Source organism: Argopecten irradians, chromosome 2, assembly GCF_041381155.1.
Source record: "Argopecten irradians isolate NY chromosome 2, Ai_NY, whole genome shotgun sequence".
NCBI lineage: Eukaryota > Metazoa > Mollusca > Bivalvia > Pectinida > Pectinidae > Argopecten > Argopecten irradians.
In genome coordinates, this window is record NC_091135.1 from 50,023,803 (window position 1) to 50,041,355 (window position 17,553).

The window sequence follows — 17,553 nt, forward strand, 5'->3', positions numbered from 1 at the left end:
AGCAAATTAGTGTACTACATACAATATGATGGTGTAGTTCTGGTTTTAATTTGTTTTTATAAACATTAAAACAGATCCTGGACAGCAGTTAATAGATTGGTGTGTTTTAATTACGCGCTTGTGTCGTTGAACGGCGACTTGCTGTCGCACAGTTTTGTCGGAAAGGCTTCATACAATACTAGATCAACACCAAGGCTCGGATCACTGAAACATGTCACTCAAATTTCATTGAGAACAGGAAACTTGTAAAATCCCAGTGGGATACAAGATTTGTGAGCCAAAAGCTGAATTTTGATATGAAGACTAACCTCTCTGTTTATAACTGGTTCAAATGGCCATTGTTAATAACACTGTAAATTATATCTCTGTCTCGTTGGTGAAAAGAGATGCAATCCAAGGTTAAGTTTTTACTTCATTAGCTTTGTTCTCAGATCTTGTGTGAGGTTAATAGTTACTGATTGTTTTATATGAACAATCCGTTTTGATGATTGCTTTAAGCTTAACAAATGTGGGAGGAAGATGATATCCAAGAGTAAAATCTTTATTGTTTTATTTATTTAATCTGGCTTCTTTAATTTAGTATTTTGAAGGATTTACTATTTTTTACTCACCTGGCCCAAAGGGCAAGTGAGCTTATGTCATGGCGTGGCGTCCATGGTCCGTCCGTCAACATTTCCTTTAAATCACTACTAGTCATAGAGTTCTGCATGGATTGTAACCAAATTTGGTCAGAAACATCCTTTTGGGGAAGGGGAATAGAGTTTGTATAAATTTTGACTCTGACCCTCCTGGGGCAGGAGGAGCAGGGCCCCATAGGGGAAATAGAGGTAAACCCTTTAAATCGCTACTAGTCCTTGAGGTCTGCTTGGATGGTAACCAAATTTAGTCAGAAACATCCATGAGGGAAGAGGAACAGAGTTTGTATAAATTTTGGCTCTGAACCCCCCAGGGCAGTACGGGCAGGGCGCAATAGGGGAAATTAGAGGTAAATCCTTTAAATCGCTATTAGCCATAGAGTTCTACATGGATTGTAACCAAATTTGGTCAGAAACGTCCTCTGGGAAATGGGAACAGAGTTTATATAAATTATGGTTCTGATCCTTTGGAGCAAAAAGAATCGGAGGCCAAATAAGGGAATTAAAGGTAAATCTTTAAATTCCTTCAGAAAAGAAAGAATGAATCTGTGTTCAGAAAATTACTTTACATTGCAAAGCAGGTGAGTGATACAGGCCCTCTGGGTCTCTTGTTATATTAAGGGGACAAAAGTTTGATTGGACAAATGGAATACCCCAGGAACAGGTTCTTGGAGTAATATAAGTTTGACATGCAAGTCTGTATACAGTAGTGATATGTATATATAATCTCTGATATTAACTACTTCACAGTTAAACTCTTCAACAGGCTGCAACAGTTCAATATGAACTGACAGTTAAACTCTTCAACAGGCTGTAACAGTTCAATATGAACTGACAGTTAAACTCTTCAACAGGCTGCAACAGTTCAATATGAACTGACAGTTAAACTCTTCAACAGGCTGCAACAGTTCAATATGAACTGACAGTTAAACTCTTCAACAGGCTGCAACAGTTCAATATGAACTGACAGTTAAACTCTTCAACAGGCTGCAACAGTTCAATATGAACTGACAGTTAAACTCTTCAACAGGCTGCAACAGTTCAATATGAACTGACAGTTAAACTCTTCAACAGGCTGCAACAGTTCAATATGAACTGACAGTTAAACTCTTCAACAGGCTGCAACAGTTCAATATGAACTGACAGTTAAACTCTTCAACAGGCTGCAACAGTTCAATATGAACTGACAGTTAAACTCTTCAACAGGCTGCAACAGTTCAATATGAACTGACAGTTAAACTCTTCAACAGGCTGCAACAGTTCAATATGAACTGACAGTTAAACTCTTCAACAGGCTGCAACAGTTCAATATGAACTGACAGTTAAACTCTTCAACAGGCTGCAACAGTTCAATATGAACTGACAGTTAAACTTGTTTCTAAATTAATACATTTGTGTGTATATAGTCTCGAAAGATTGTGTAAGAGAATTTTTATGTATTTTCATATTTATTTCGCTAAATTGTTTTTTTGTATGTATCTTACAGATAACTACGGTAGTAACATTGAAGCCATTATACAACACTGGTATGATGATAAATTATGAAGCTGCCCCCAAAAAGAATTTTATGAACAGATAAATAGAAAGTGGATCACCCTTCCACAACCCATACAAGTTTGTTGTCACTCAAATTTAAGCATAATGCCCTTTTAATAGGAAATAAGTCTCAAACAAAAAATCTTGAAATTTCGTGAGGAACTGTCACCAAGGAAACAGATATTTAAAATAGTCTAAGTTTACCTGCGGGCTGTAACGTTCAAATGATACTTCTCTGTGTTTTTGTACATGTTTTGAAAACAACCTTGACAAACAAAAACTTGAAAAACAGGAATATTTCCTGTATAATTAATTTTTGGTCCCGAAACAGCATTGCTGACATTTTACGATTGTTACATTGGACTCGAGCAGACAACTGAATGTTGTATAAAGTTAGTTGTCAAAAGGGATCTATTTTCTTTGTCTCGTATCTTCAATAACTGATGTTTTGAATTGTTTTCCTTTCAGTTACAGACAGTGCAGTAACAATCTAGGTAGCAAGGTGTAGTTAATCTTAAAAGATGACCTACTTTTATATAGCCGATGATAACACTGACTTTTATAAGACCTTTGGTTTCATTAAAACCTGCTTTAGTGAACACCTCTAGACCACCTACTTAGTAAGCAGTGAGTTTTCTAGGATCCCAAATGGCCAATTTTCAACATATTTGTTCAGTCTCAATGTAAAAAGACCACCTGGCTATAAAGACCACCTTTCCTCTGTGACTTGGGTGGTCTTTAGAGACAGGTTTGATTGTAATTAAGCTTCATCTTTAAATTACCATATATTAGCTTATTGTTATAGACCGATATATCAATAATATTCATTAGTTACAAGTTGTATTGATATGGTATTGAGAACAATTTTTAGGTCATCTGACCCGAAGGGTCACAATGACCTATAGTCATCATGTTTTGTCCGTCGTCGTTCGCCGTGCGTTAACTTTTCACATTTTGAACTTCTTCTCAAGTTCTACCAGTGCGTTTTGGCTGAAACTTGCATAAAATGATCGTGACATGGTCCCGACAAAGTGTTCTTATTTTTCGGGTCGATCCGAAATCCAAGATGGCCACCACAGCCGCCATCTTGAAAACATATTTTGAACTTCTTTTAAGTTCTACCGGTGCGATTTGGCTGAAACTTGCATGAAATGATCCTGACATGGTCCCGACAAAGTGTTGCTATTTTTCGGGTCAATCCGAAATCCAAGATGGCCACCAAAGCCGCCATTTTGAAAACACATTTTGAGCTTTTTCTTAAGTTCTACCGATGCGATTTGGCTGAAACTTGCATGAAATGATCCTGACATTGTCCCGACAAAGTATTGTTACATCTCCAGTTGATCCCAAATCGAAGATGGCTACCATTACACTATATCTAATCAATTTCCTATATGTTAAGGCCCTTGGGTCTCTTGTTCGAAATAAAATTTGTTGAAATAAATTGAAAATGATCCTGACATGGTCCTGACAAAGTGACACCATATATAATTAATTTTACTATTGCCAAGGTAGTCAGATGACTGCTAAGGCCCTTTGGGCTTCTTGTTTTATATAATACACATTTCCAAAATTTAAAATGCGTTTATATTCACTCATGCCAGGCAATTTACTAGATCTATTATTTTGCTACAAAAAGAATGTACATTCTGAAATGATTACTCTTATTTGATGAACCAATGCATGATAAATGATTTCAATCAAAATCTTTATTTTTTTTTTTTAACAAACTTAATCAAAATAGCACCAATTAGATAAATCATATCTTAACGGAATAATGGGGGGAAAAGAAAAACACCGGAAATTTTAAGGATATTGATTTAGAAATCTAGATATAGTAATTAATTCTGTGTAGTGTCTCTAATTGAAGCCGCAAGCTCTTAAAATACTTCAACAAAAGCATGATGTTATTGGCATTGACGACAGAAACTATCACCATGGATACATAAAACACCTAGCAAGGAGAATGTTGGATTATGGGATAGATTGTGAATGATAGGATGACTATACAATGATTACTTCTGACCTTATCTTTCATCAGTACTGCTACATCAACCAAATGGATTCTCTGGAGCTGTGTGGGGAAAATCATTTTAATATGTAGATGTAAATGAGTTTGAACATAATATAAGTGAAAGCTAGAATGGCTATATATTCAAAAACTTTCTTGTATGTTAGCTGCTATGTAGGATATGTGCATTAGTGAGTTTTCATTGCCCTACCAAAAGGATTTCTATACAATCTTCCAGAACGCCATTGTGTATTGAAAAAGCACAACCTTCAGATATGTTTGTTGTAACAGAAATGCTACCTTAATCCTTGTGTTCCATTTAAACGATTTGTTGGTATTAACGATTCAATAGATGGATGTCTCTAATGTTGTTTGTCCTTATAAGGTCATGACCTGGTTGACCTTGAAGGTCATGACAATAAAGATTAGCATCCTGTAAAGATTGAATATTCGCTCAACTGAAACATATAATGAATGTCACAAAGAATTGAGAAATTAATTGAAATTTCTGGAAAGCGATTGATTTCAATTAAAGAAAATGGACAGGTCAATTTGTGGTTAAGTGATTTAAGCCTTCTGCTTTGTTGTAACATCAAGCTAAACAAACAAGCATCCTATGGCCTCTTTTAACAATGATACACCAGCCAGAAATATTGTCAAAAACATTGACAATAAATATCATCTAAGCACCAAGTACCATTAAATTCCCTTCTGGTCACTCCCAAGAAAAATTGAATTCTCTGTTAGCTTATGCCTATACTAAATCCTAAAATGACCCTGATTGAACCTTGATCTCCCTCATTAACAACTTCTCCTGAAAGATTCTGTCAATATTGTTGTTTGCTAGAATTATACCAAATGTGTTGTCCTCTTCAATGGTCCCTGGTATGTCCATTCTCCTTGTCGGTCTCTAGCTTGACCTTCGATATGGATCACCCTGACTGTCCCTACCCTCCCTGGTTTGGACCCCCTACCTCCTTACTCCATTCACCTTTTTCCCTTTTATAGAGTAAATTTTTTTTTCGCTTTAGGATTTTTCCTGTGTTTCCTGATTAACCAGTGTTTCTAGCCTAATTCCTTATCTTAATATTTATATAACATATACCTTTCTATTTGCCCTTGGCTCTATTTATCATTTATTGGGAACTCAGGGCTCCATTTCCCTTCTCTTTAATTCCTTTTTCCATCCTTTTCGCTCTTCCTTTTTGATTTTCCCTATTTTCCCCTTTTCTTTGCTCTCCCATATCTCTCTCTTTCCCCTTCTTACTCCTCTAGATAGTAAATGAGTTGTTCACGGTTGATTAAACACAGTGACTCATACATGGACACAAATTCTATTAAGAGTCAAATAGTCCTTTAGGACAAACCTCGGTATTGATCCTATCCCATATCATTAATTATGTATAATTCATTTCAATTTGTATCCTAACGCAGAAAAAGAATCTATTGTACAAGTAATGAATCAATCATTCACTATAAAAGTAATAATGGCTTACTTTGCACAGAGGGGATCATGCCAACACTGGGTACATAGAGTCATATTATATGTGATATTACCTGATTGGAAACTGTCTCTCATTGGCAGTTTAGATTGATATTTAATAATTTTGACATTTGCAGCACCCTTAATCTCAATCAGCAAATAGGTTTCCATGGTAACTGTTATTGTGTATGGTCTGCCGGTTTATTGGGTACAGGTGTGGATCGGAAACTCCGGCTATTGATGTCCAGCGTTGGGGAATAATTTAATCATTTGTACCTGCATATAGGACAGTGTTTAACACGGTTGTGACAGATGGAATGGGTCCATTCACAGTAATGAAGGACATTATCATTAAATAATACCGAGATCTTCATGTACCTCGTACACAGAAGTAATACAGTCGAACTTGGTTGATACGAACTCGGATAATACGACAACCCGGCTTAATACGAAGTACTTGGCCGGTCCCGGCCAAATTCCCTCTTTATCTATGTTAAAAAAACTCGGAAAATTCGAATTCGGAAAACTCGAAAAACTCGCTTGATACGAAGTATATGTTTGGTCCGAATGACAAAAATCCTACATAAAATGTTCGTATAATACGAAGTGAGATTTTTTTGTGAGTAAAAGATTGCCGAAAATGCCGATTTAAAAAAACGACAATTAAAAAAGCCGTTTTCAACTACGTAAACACGGAGATAACTGTTAAATGTTTAGCAATATCGTTAATTCTTTGTATCAACAATAATCAGTGATCATCAAATTTAAAATTGGGCCACATGTACGCTGCACTTACGTAAACATTATCCCGACTGGTACAGCGATATGATACAAAACATGTGGTCCCGGCCGCCTGTCACTAGTGTGATCACTCAAGCAGAACTAAGCTCTACCACCTGGCACCGTGTTAAAATCACAACCTGGAGCCGGTACACGCTTACTGTTTTTACAGGTGTATACGTTAGTTAATTATCGTGTCAGAGTCGGAAAATATGAAAGACGCAATGGTGTAATTAGTCCCGAGGTACTCATTAAGAGTAGCTCAGTAACTGAGGAGGTGTCATGTACGTGTATAATAAATTCACTGCAGTTTCACAGCAATATCATACCCGTTTCGGAAATGTCGAAGTCAACTGAGCAATCCAACGAAGGACCCGGTACAACTCAGACAAAGATAGCAGACTATTTCAGTGACTTTGTGTGTGAACGCGAGACAGATGTTTAAAATTTTATTCAAAGACTTTATTCTTGTGAAACCGAATAGTGCGATTACAATTGTATCAATGTTAGTGCTTTGAACGTGTTACTCAGCAAAATAGACTTTGCGCTGTTCACCATCCACCATAGTGATAAAACACTGATATGTTAAGCTGACATGCGTAGATTTACTTCCTGTACATTGTAACTTCCTGTCAACACATGTGTCTCGGTAAACGTAAGTTTTCTGCTATTTATATGATTCTGTTACATTCTTTTTGTATGTTTGAATAATTTGTTGTGATTTCATTAAAAAATATTAAGATATATTTCTGTTTTATAGTTATAACTTTGCGACCCAGTGGAACCCACTTATATTGAAATCGATTACCGGTGAATTCAATATTGAAATACTGTTTATTCCATATTCACAATATTCCATCGTCTTTGGTTTATATTGAAATCTCAATAATTTTGAAAATATTCCCCATTCCCCAAGGACTTCAATATAAGCGGTTTCCACTGTACATATAAGATTTTGACACCGTCCTTGCTTACGACGTGAGACTAGTACATGTGTGTATACTTAGTGAAGAGATTGACAGTTTGACTTGAGAACTCGCTTAATTCGAACACTCGGATAACTCGAAGTTTTTCCGTGGTCCCTTCGAGTTCGTATTAACCGAGTTTGACTGTATATTATCATAGATAATAAATGCTTGAATTTCATTTTGAATTTTAAAGGGACTATTCAGTCTAAGAGAAAATTAAAATTTGTATATATATCGGATAAAACCAGTTCTAATGGAAATTACATCAGTCGGTTTTACTGTGATATGTCTGAAAAGCCCATGGTGATGAAATGCGTGTGAAATGTGCAAACTTGCTCGTTGTCCGCCATTACACACTGTGGTTGAACTTCTTGTATGCCGAACCCTGTCCCTTGCTCGTAAAGTAATGCAACTTTCGGCTAGAACTGCTCAAATCGCTCTGACAGTAGTGTGTTTACCTTATTAGGTGAATTGTCTTGCATAAAATCATTTTATCACCTTCTCAGTGGTTATGTAGTTCATTTGTTTAACGTCCGTGACTTTGGCTCAGGTATGGGTACAGAGTCAATATTGTACCTGCTTAATCGTATTGATCAACGATTTGATATTTCAATGATATTAATTAAAATACTTAACAATGTCGTGGAATTTGTCAATGTTTTACATTATATGCTTCATAAGAAATGTAGAACAATACATTTATGCTAAATTTTGCTTCTTTGTTATGTAAAAGGATTTGCATGAGTGAATTGTCTCTTTAAGATCTTTGCAGTTGTTGTCGTTTGCCTTAATTTGGAATTGCCTTAATTTGGAATTTTGTGTATTGTGGAGTTCTTTGCTACACTATTTCCCTGATGCAGGTGTACATTCTTGTATCTGATGTAAAAATAATGCATTGTTGATTTGGTTCTCTGGGAAACATCAAATGAATAACTATCATGGCTAATTAAAGAAGGCACACATAATTTTTCAAATACATGTAATGTATTACATTTTGCTATTCTACTAATCTACTAATCGCTTTTCACTTTTAAAATAGTAGAGAGTTATTCAGCGAAGACCCTTCGGGAAATGCTATTTACTTGATGGACACATAAAATGGGGAGTTGACATACAATGTACATCATTCATTAATACAGCAAAGCTTAAATACAGTTATATATGCTTTATACTACTAAAGCAAACCAGAAAGAAAACACACACATACCAGGTATACATTTATATATCAGGTATTCAAAGGCTTACTTTCACAATATTTAAGTATAGAAAAAATGACAAAGATAATCAGTACATTGGAGGGTTGATTTAACTATTGCAAGGGCTTACTGCAGTCTCACAATTTCAAAATTGCTAATCCTAAAAGCAGTGCTTTAAGCCTTGGAGAGGCTTTCTTCACTGATATTCTCTGATGCTTTACAAAACTCTGAAGAATCAAGGCAGAAGAGGAACCATGCTGATTGATTGCTATCACTTTCATCGTTGTTTTTGCTTTCCATCCAAGTTATCTTGTTAAATGAAATCAGAAAGCAATTTGAGCTGCAGAATTTGATAATTTTTCCATGTTCCTGTTGTTGTTGCAGTACCAGTAAGAGCTGACAAGGTTGGCAATAATTGATTAGAGATACAATGGGATTGTTTTGTAGCCAAACACTTGTAGGAAACTCCAAAACTTGTCATGAAATTGGATTCTTGAAGGGAAATCGCATAAAAAAATGGTGTGGTATTGGAAATGATGATGAAGATTTCAATGGGGGATGATGATAGTGGAAATTGTTGTTTGTTTTGGGAAGGTTTACAATCCTGAGGCTAAAATGTCAGCAACCAGGCCAATTGCAGCGTTGGTGGCTAAGAATAATATATATGTTGCCTCGGTTTTTGCCAATTGTAAGGATTTAGCATTGTCATATTACATTACATTTTTGAAGTAATGAATGTGATTTATGTGAAATTGGCACCAGCAAGTAAGATGTGTAGAAAATTGCTGAAGTTTTCTGGAGATTTCCTGTAAAATCATTACCCATGTTTTGCCTGCTAAAGTGGCTGCAAGTCACAACATCGCAGCCTTTTGCTTCACTTCCAGAAATAATCAATTGTTAGTTTGATCAATTGTTACCAAATGTTGAATCGTAATGCTGAAAAAAGGCAAACAATCCAACTGCAACAGTTAAATGAATTATTTGTTTTTGTCTTGATTCCACAGTTTGGTGTTGAGCACATACTGGCAGTGACATTTGAGATGCTATCGAACGTCACCAGTTTGTAAAATTGGATTAGCAGGAGTCCAGATTTCTTTGTCTCAGTTAACGGGTGATAATGTTACTGATCTTAGTTTGTCATGAAACCTTGGTGTTCACTACACAGGAAGGGCTTCTGTTGGTGTAGCAACTATAAATATGTCTCTGACATCACTGATAGCTTCTGTCCAGCCATATAGGTTAAAGCATGTGATCAACGATGCTGGCTTAAGTGATGGTCAATAGATCAGTTGTCCAGTTCAGGAATTACATCTGTCAAGTAAGAGGTCAATCTAATCTAATGCTCACAATCTGATTCCTGTGGTCAGTAATCTTAAGCTGTGTCGATCTAATAGGTAATCCGTGTAGACTATATGGACAATGCAAGTTCAACTTAATAGGCCCCAACAATGCTTCTTAATTGAAAAATAAAGCGTAAAACTAGTTCAGAAATTAGGATTGCCTGAGCAACTTAAAGACATGGGTCGGATAGGCAGGGATATAAATGATAGCGTTAACTGTTGTATTTACCATCACCGATCTGTGTTGGTCACTCAGCGTGAAATGACGGCAGTGGCGGTTGATTCTGTGTGTAATGGACTGTCACGTGTGGAGGAAAGGATAGATCACCAAGTTAGTCATCCACGTATATCACCACCATCCTAGATTACACGTCTGCTGTATTATTACTATCATGGCTGTAGAATGCTCTGACTTGTTTTTTCTATAAATGGTTTTATCCCCCCATCATCAAATGAGAATTGGACCTTATAGTGTTGCCCACATCTGTCCAGTCGTGTCCCATTTTGTCCAATATTGTCCAGTTCTAGCTTGCCCTTTCCTAGCTGTCCTAGTTAGATTTATAGAGTGGAAAAGTGGAGGGAAATCATTACATCTTACAGACATGAGTAAGTTCTGTGACATCTGAAATATCAGGTTTTCAGTGATTTCATGGAGTGAAAAGGTAGTTTCTGTACATCATAATGGTAAATATTGTAGCATAATCAGGTCTCCATAGTCAATGATAATTATAGTCAGGGGTTTATATTAGGTAAAATGTAGTAGTATTTTGACACAGTCTTATCTTTATGTGACGTGTCACCAAGCTATAGGAAATCTCCATTAGTAGACTTCTGTATTTAGATGAGTTGTCCCTGTTAGGATCAGTGTGAGGGTTGAAAGTCCTACACTGCTGTCCTAGCTCCCGAGGGACCAAATAAAAGGTTTGACCCAGCCAGTATTTACATAAATAATAAATTAAACCATTAAATGTTTGTTTTCCATTGTATTCTTTTTCACATTAAGGCATGACTATTGTTATTTTTGATGGTGAAAAAAATATTGGATGCAACTATCGGCATAATTGTCCAATATGCTTAGGTAAAGTTGTCATTCATAAAATGTTTATGGAAATTGACACATTAGTAAAAAGGGAAAGCGTATATGATTAGTTGATTGCTGTCTGTATGAGCACTGAGGCAGATCCAACATGGCACCAATATTTCTGCCTGAGATCAGTTCACTGTACCAATTCATCTTGTCCTGTCCATCAGAAGCCATGTGGAGGTCAGGTATACTGAAGGGTTTCCATAGCTACTGTCACATATCTCTCTAATAGTACAGATGTACATCATTCCCACTCTTTACAAGGATATGTCAGAGAATAAGCTGAGTTAACATTATAAGTACAGTCAACCCTGTCTATAAAGACCACTCAATGGACAAATACAAATGGATTTAAACGCCAATTAAGCAACCTCTATATATACACAGGTCAAAATGGCAAATTATGACCCCAAAAATGTGGTCTTATTTAGCAGGTGGTCCCTATACAGAGGTGATGGTTAAGACAAGATTTACTGGACTGTCTGTCTGTATTGCTGGAATATGAAGACTCAATCTGTAAGATTATTTTGGCGAATTACCTTTCATACTTTATCCTCTTGGCAAATTATGTGCTAGAAGTTCTTGTCATTTAAGGAATGAAATATCAGTACTTTGTCTACACTCTAATTCTCTACAGAAATAACTGCTCCACAGAAAAAAAAATATTGAAAATTGGTTCAAACTATTACCAAGTCTCAAAATGTCACTGCCATATCCAATATAACACAGCAGTGCTTAGAGCCTATCATCCATTGTTTTACGTGACAATTCCGTCCCTTGGGCAGGGCGATATGTCGGCTCCAAATAGAAACTTCAAATACGTTGATATGTATCGAGTTTGTTGTGTAGGTGATGTTTTCTCATATATCTATAGTTCTATTTTTAGTGTGATGTGCATGACCGATAGGTTTTATGTCTATTATAACTATCATCTAATCATATCATAACTGAGAATTAAGTTTCAATAGCACACTATTTCCAGGAAAAGATAATAATTGGTTTAAGGAGATTTTGTTTTATTTGAAATTTTTTTCATTTTAATTGTTCTATTCCTGTTCATAAAAAATCAGCACCTATACAGATTATCTGTCACAATAACCTGTACAGTTATACTGTAACTGCAGAGACAGAAAAAAGTAAGGGGTGCAGTGTTTAACATAGTACGACTTTAGGTTGTAGCGATGAATCGTGTATTGGTGCATCTATGGTGATTTTTTCTTTAAGTGTTCTAAATTTCCTCCTATAAGTTTTCATTAATAAATCAATAAAGCATAAGCAAAATAAAATACTTATACAGAGTTATTGCCCTTTGTTTCATTTTACCAAGTTTATTGATGATTGATTGTTTCTTTTACATGAAGAGTTATAACCCTTTGTTCTACAATTATAACAAAGTTATTGCCCTGTGTTTGATGAGTCTTTATTTTTAATGGTCTCTTAACTAAATTAATTATTTGTTGATCTTTATTTGCATGAAATCATATTTAGTTTTATTCTTTTTCGTTATTTACAGATATTTGTACTGGGCTGACCAGTGGAATGGCCGTATTGAACGAGCAAGACTTAATGGAAAAGGACGTGAGGTGGTGGTCAATCAGGGAGTCTACTGGTCAAATCAACTGGCCCTGAGCATGGTGTTCAGGTAGGTGGTGGTCAATCAGGGAGTCTACTGGTCAAATCAACTGGCCCTAAGCATGATGTTCAGGTAGGTGGTGGTCAATCAGGGAGTCTACTGGTCAAATCAACTGGCCCTGAACATGGTGTTCAGGTAGGTGGTGGTCAATCAGGGGGTCTACTGGTCAAATCAACTGTCCCTGAGCATGGTTTTTAGGTAGGTGGTGGTCAATCAGGGGGTATACTGGTCAAATCAACTGTCCCTGAGCATGGTGTTCAGGTAGGTGGTGGTCAATCAGGGGGTATACTGGTCAAATCAACTGGCCTTGAGCACAGTGTTCAGGTAGGTGGTGGTCAATCAGGGGGTCTACTGGTCAAATCAACTGATCCTGAGCATGGTGTTCAGGTAGGTGGTGGTCAATCAGGGGGTATACTGGTCAAATCAACTGGCCATGAGCATGGTGTTCAGGTAGGTGGTGGTCAATCAGGGGGTCTACTGGTCAAATCAATAGGCACTCAGCATGGGGTTCAGGTATGCAAAGAATTCAAATAAAATATTTTCATTGAATCTAAGGGAATCAGCTTCTATTTGGAACTGATATTTGATTTGATTTTCCTTTATAACCCAAAGGGTATGCAGAATCTTTATCAAGAGAAAAAAAGCTTTTGCAAGGGTGTTGATACATACAATTTCTTAATGTTTATAACTATTAGTACTATTGAACACAATATATGATATTATAATGATTTCTCCTTGACAGGAAGTTGTATTGGGTGGAGGCCACCACCACAAGTGGTATCATGTCCTGTAACCTGGATGGCTCAGGTGTAAAGAAAGAACGTGACCTTTTCAACATCACGTCTGGAAATCCGAGCTTTGGACTTGTGGTCATAGGAAACAAGGCCATTGTTAGTACTTGGCACAATAATGCCATCTTCTCCACTCTGGTCGGAACACCTGTGTCTCGATGGAACACTGAAGTTTCTCACCTGGGCACAGGAAAGCTGTACAGTCTGACATCACTAGATAGGTCCACCCAACCAGCATGTAAGATAATAGCTGTTAATGATCAAGTCATGAGCAGAGTAGATATGACTCAAACCATTCTAATAAGTGAAAATTAGTCTTAGGTCTGAGTTGTATACACTCTCACAGATCACTGAAACCCTATCAATGCAGAATAGGTGTTTTATCCTTCCTTCCTAGAACGTTCGGTCCTGCGACTAGGATTTTGAATGCTTTCTTGCATTTCTTATTTTGATTAATTTTACAAACAGTTCTTGAATAGTTTAAGAACATTAGAAACTGTTCTAAAATATGTTTTGTTCTTTGCCTGTTAAATGCTCCAGTTTTATTTGTCATCTGGAGCCAAAGACTTAAAACTGGACAAGAAAAACTCTAATCTCTATGTACAATAAAACCACCAACAAGATATGGCTAACACCCCCTCCCCCTCCCCCAACTACAAACACTTCTCTTTCCCCTTTGGTTTCACTGAACATGTTAAATCATAACTAATAATTGTTTCACCTTATATATTCAAAATACATAATTACTGTTTGATTCCTAAATAACCCATATTCATATTTTGTCAAATATTTGTTTTCAAAAAGAATAATCACCAGTCTAATGTATTTGATACGAGACAAAGCTGTCCACAGATTGTCTCCCTTGAATAACAAAATTTTAAGTTTTTTCATTATTTCTTTTTTCAATAATCAGTTGCGATTGATTTTATTGACAAAATAAAAGAAGAGGGTCATGTACTGATGTGTACAAATAATATTTAAAGGCAAAGCACAATTTTTTTTTTCTAAAGCTTTATTGTTTTCTTACCTGAATTTTGCCACATTTTTCAGACAGGAATAAAAAGAGCTACATTTTACATAAAATCGAACTTTAAATGACCATTGAATGTATCCAACATAATATTTGGATGCTTCTTGGTATTTTAGAATGAAGAGAAAAAAAAAATTTGATTTTAATTTTTTTTTCAAACAATTCAGCACTCAGTACTATCCCAATATGAGACAATTCAGCACTACTAGGGTTAATTTTGATTTGAAACAACACAGTTCCTTGCTTATATTTCCAGTATGAGCAGAATAGCTAGTAATAAGATTAGATACCTATAATTATCATCTTAGTTGTCTTATCATATAGCCTGGTATAAGTCTTTTTCAATATTTCTGGAATTAAGTTGGGCTCCTCTGGCTTAGTAAGACTGATGCTCTGTCTAATAAGCTTAACTGGATTTCCTCAGTACTTGTGAAAGGAAGAGGCTAACTGCTCCACCAGGGTGATATTTATTTCAGCTCATTTCGTAACAGCACAGAATTGAGATCAATTAGAAATCTGTCTACTCCTCTATCATATGTCTGTAATCTTGTCATCGTAATTATACGATGAATTGTGCTGTGCACAGAGGAAATTGAGGCTGCAGTGTGTTTTCACTCTTTCAGTCAGATGGTAATAATTAGAGCTAGGCAGGTTTGTTCTGAGGACAGCTGCACCTGGTAAAATTACAAGTTTAAGGTTTCCCTCAAACTATGCTACAGGGATAGAAATGTCAAGGTGTGAATAAGATTCTTATTAAGCAGTCGTGCTTCAGATGTTATTATACTGTTGGACAGGTTCAAGGGCCATCCTGGCTTCAATTGGATTTTTTCAAGATGATTCAAAATAGGATTTTAGTTAGGCTGATTTCCCAATAGTAAAGGATGTTTGTATTGTTTCTCCCAATCTTATTCCTTGAGTGGGCTCACAGGGACCTGGCACGAAAAATTTTAACCAATAGTATACATATATATATTATAGTATCAAGGGTATGAACTCGGCGGTCGAGAAAAACGGACCTATTTTTTTAAAACCGTGATTATTTTAATAAATGGGTTCTATACAACATTGACGGATATCTTAACTTAAAGAGAAATAATTTATCTTTCCATTGAGTGCTTGAGGAACAAAATTGGCCAAGTATTGACGAAGTTATGGTTTGATGAATCGAGAAATTTACGAAAAATATGCTAGGTAGACATTTCCCTGTCCTGTCGAAATGTCGTCTCGGCTCTAATGGGTACCTCAAAAACCAAGCCAAAATTACAAAATCTACGCTTGTGGTGGTAAACAGTACCCATAACTGTGTTCATCCACAATCTCCTTTGGAGGTGTCATGACCCGTACTTTGTAGAAACTCCATTTAAACATCGTGTAGCTCACTTACTTTAACAGTCACCGCCATGTTCATTTTTCTCTCGGAACGCTTCTCGACTTTACATATATATCGTGACTACATTATGCAAATTATGTAATGTTGTGCTTTTGGGTAAACTCGAGAAGCATTCCGAAGAACAAATAGCATGGCGGTGACAGTTAAAGTAAGTGAGCTACACGATGTTTAAATGGAGTTTCTACAAAGTACGGGTTATGACACCTCCAACGGAGATTGTAGAAGAACACAATTATGGGTACTGTTTACCACCACAAGCGTAGAGTTTGTGATTTTGGCTTGGTTTTTGAGGTGCCCATTAGAGCCGAGACGAAATTTCGACCGGACAGGGAAATGTCTACCTAGCATATTTTTCGTAAATTTCCCGATTCATCAAGTCATAACTTCGTCAATACTTGGCCAATGTTGTTCATCAAGCACTCAATGGAAAGATAAATTATTTCTCTTTAAGGCAAGATATCCGTCAATGTTGTATAGAACCCATTTATTAAAATAATCACGGTTTTAAAAAAATAGGTCCGTTTTTCTCGATCGCCGAGTTCATACCCTTGATACTATAATATATATATATATGTATACTGTTAGTTTAAAAAAATCGTGCCAGGTCCCTGTGAGTGGGCTTGATCAAGTTTTTCTCAGTTATTGTTTATATTTCCACATCAAAGGAGGGGTATCACTTCAGACTATTATACGGCTCAGCTGCATATTGTATGCTATTCAGAATATCTGATTTTTAACTGCTTACTAGAATTGTCTCCCCTTACAACTGGCCCTTTGGTCATTTACATAAGAAATGTTTCCCCTACAACTTGGACTTTTATTATATCAACATTGTATATTAGGATCCTACCACATTTTGTTTCATTAATATGCTCCCCCATTATTACAATTATTTAAGCGCTCTCGGCGACTACAGAACTATTTTTATAGACTTGGTGTGTCTCATTCTCCTTCTTTGCAGGGAGTACCCTTCACATCTGAGACATTGAGAAACAGTATAATTGTAACTGTAGACAGTAATAAGGTTTTGCCAATGTGTTGTAGATAACCACCCCTGTGGTCACAGAGATCGAGGCGGGTGTTCCCACCTCTGTCTACCATCAGGATGGGGCACCGCCTACGACTGTAGCTGTCCATCCTTCTCTGGACTCGCCCTCGATTTGGACAAAGCTTCATGCTCAGGTAGGTGTTCAGGGCACAGTTTCATGAACATTACTTAAATTCAAGGAATCCCTTATAATTTAAAATTTTCCATAGGAAAGCATTATATATTAATATTGAGAGTTTTAAGTTTTGAGTATTGTATGTAATAATCATAAAACTTTTGGTATACTTTTTATCATCCCCCGCTCTCACCAAGAAGGGGGATGTTAACTTGTGTTTGTCCGTCTGTCTGTCCATCCATCTGTAGTGCTTGGTTTCCATGCAATAACTGCCACAAATCTTAAGTGATGTTTTTGTAATTTGGTCACATGGTTTGATGTGGCAAGTGCTCATATGAGTTCGCTTGTCACTTTCATCGGACCCTATTTGTTGGGAGTTATGTCCCTTTAATTAACGAAAACACTATTTTGTCTGTTTCAGTTCAAAACCTCTCGCAAATATTCTGAATTTTCTCGAAACTTGGTAACATGGTTTAATGTCTCTGGGTTTTGGTCAAATTCCAACGGGACTTT

At 36.4% G+C, this 17,553-nt stretch overlaps 1 protein-coding gene across 1 annotated transcript in view; it reads left to right on the plus strand.

Moving 5' to 3' along the window:
• Window positions 1–17,553, plus strand: part of LOC138315818 (low-density lipoprotein receptor-related protein 5-like) — a 130,995-nt gene that overhangs the window by 88,578 nt on the left and 24,864 nt on the right. Inside the window, exons 5-7 of the mRNA XM_069257106.1 lie at window positions 12,547–12,675; window positions 13,409–13,695; window positions 16,922–17,059. Coding sequence (XP_069113207.1) covers window positions 12,547–12,675; window positions 13,409–13,695; window positions 16,922–17,059 — 554 coding nt within the window. The remainder of the gene's footprint in view (window positions 1–12,546; window positions 12,676–13,408; window positions 13,696–16,921; window positions 17,060–17,553) is intronic.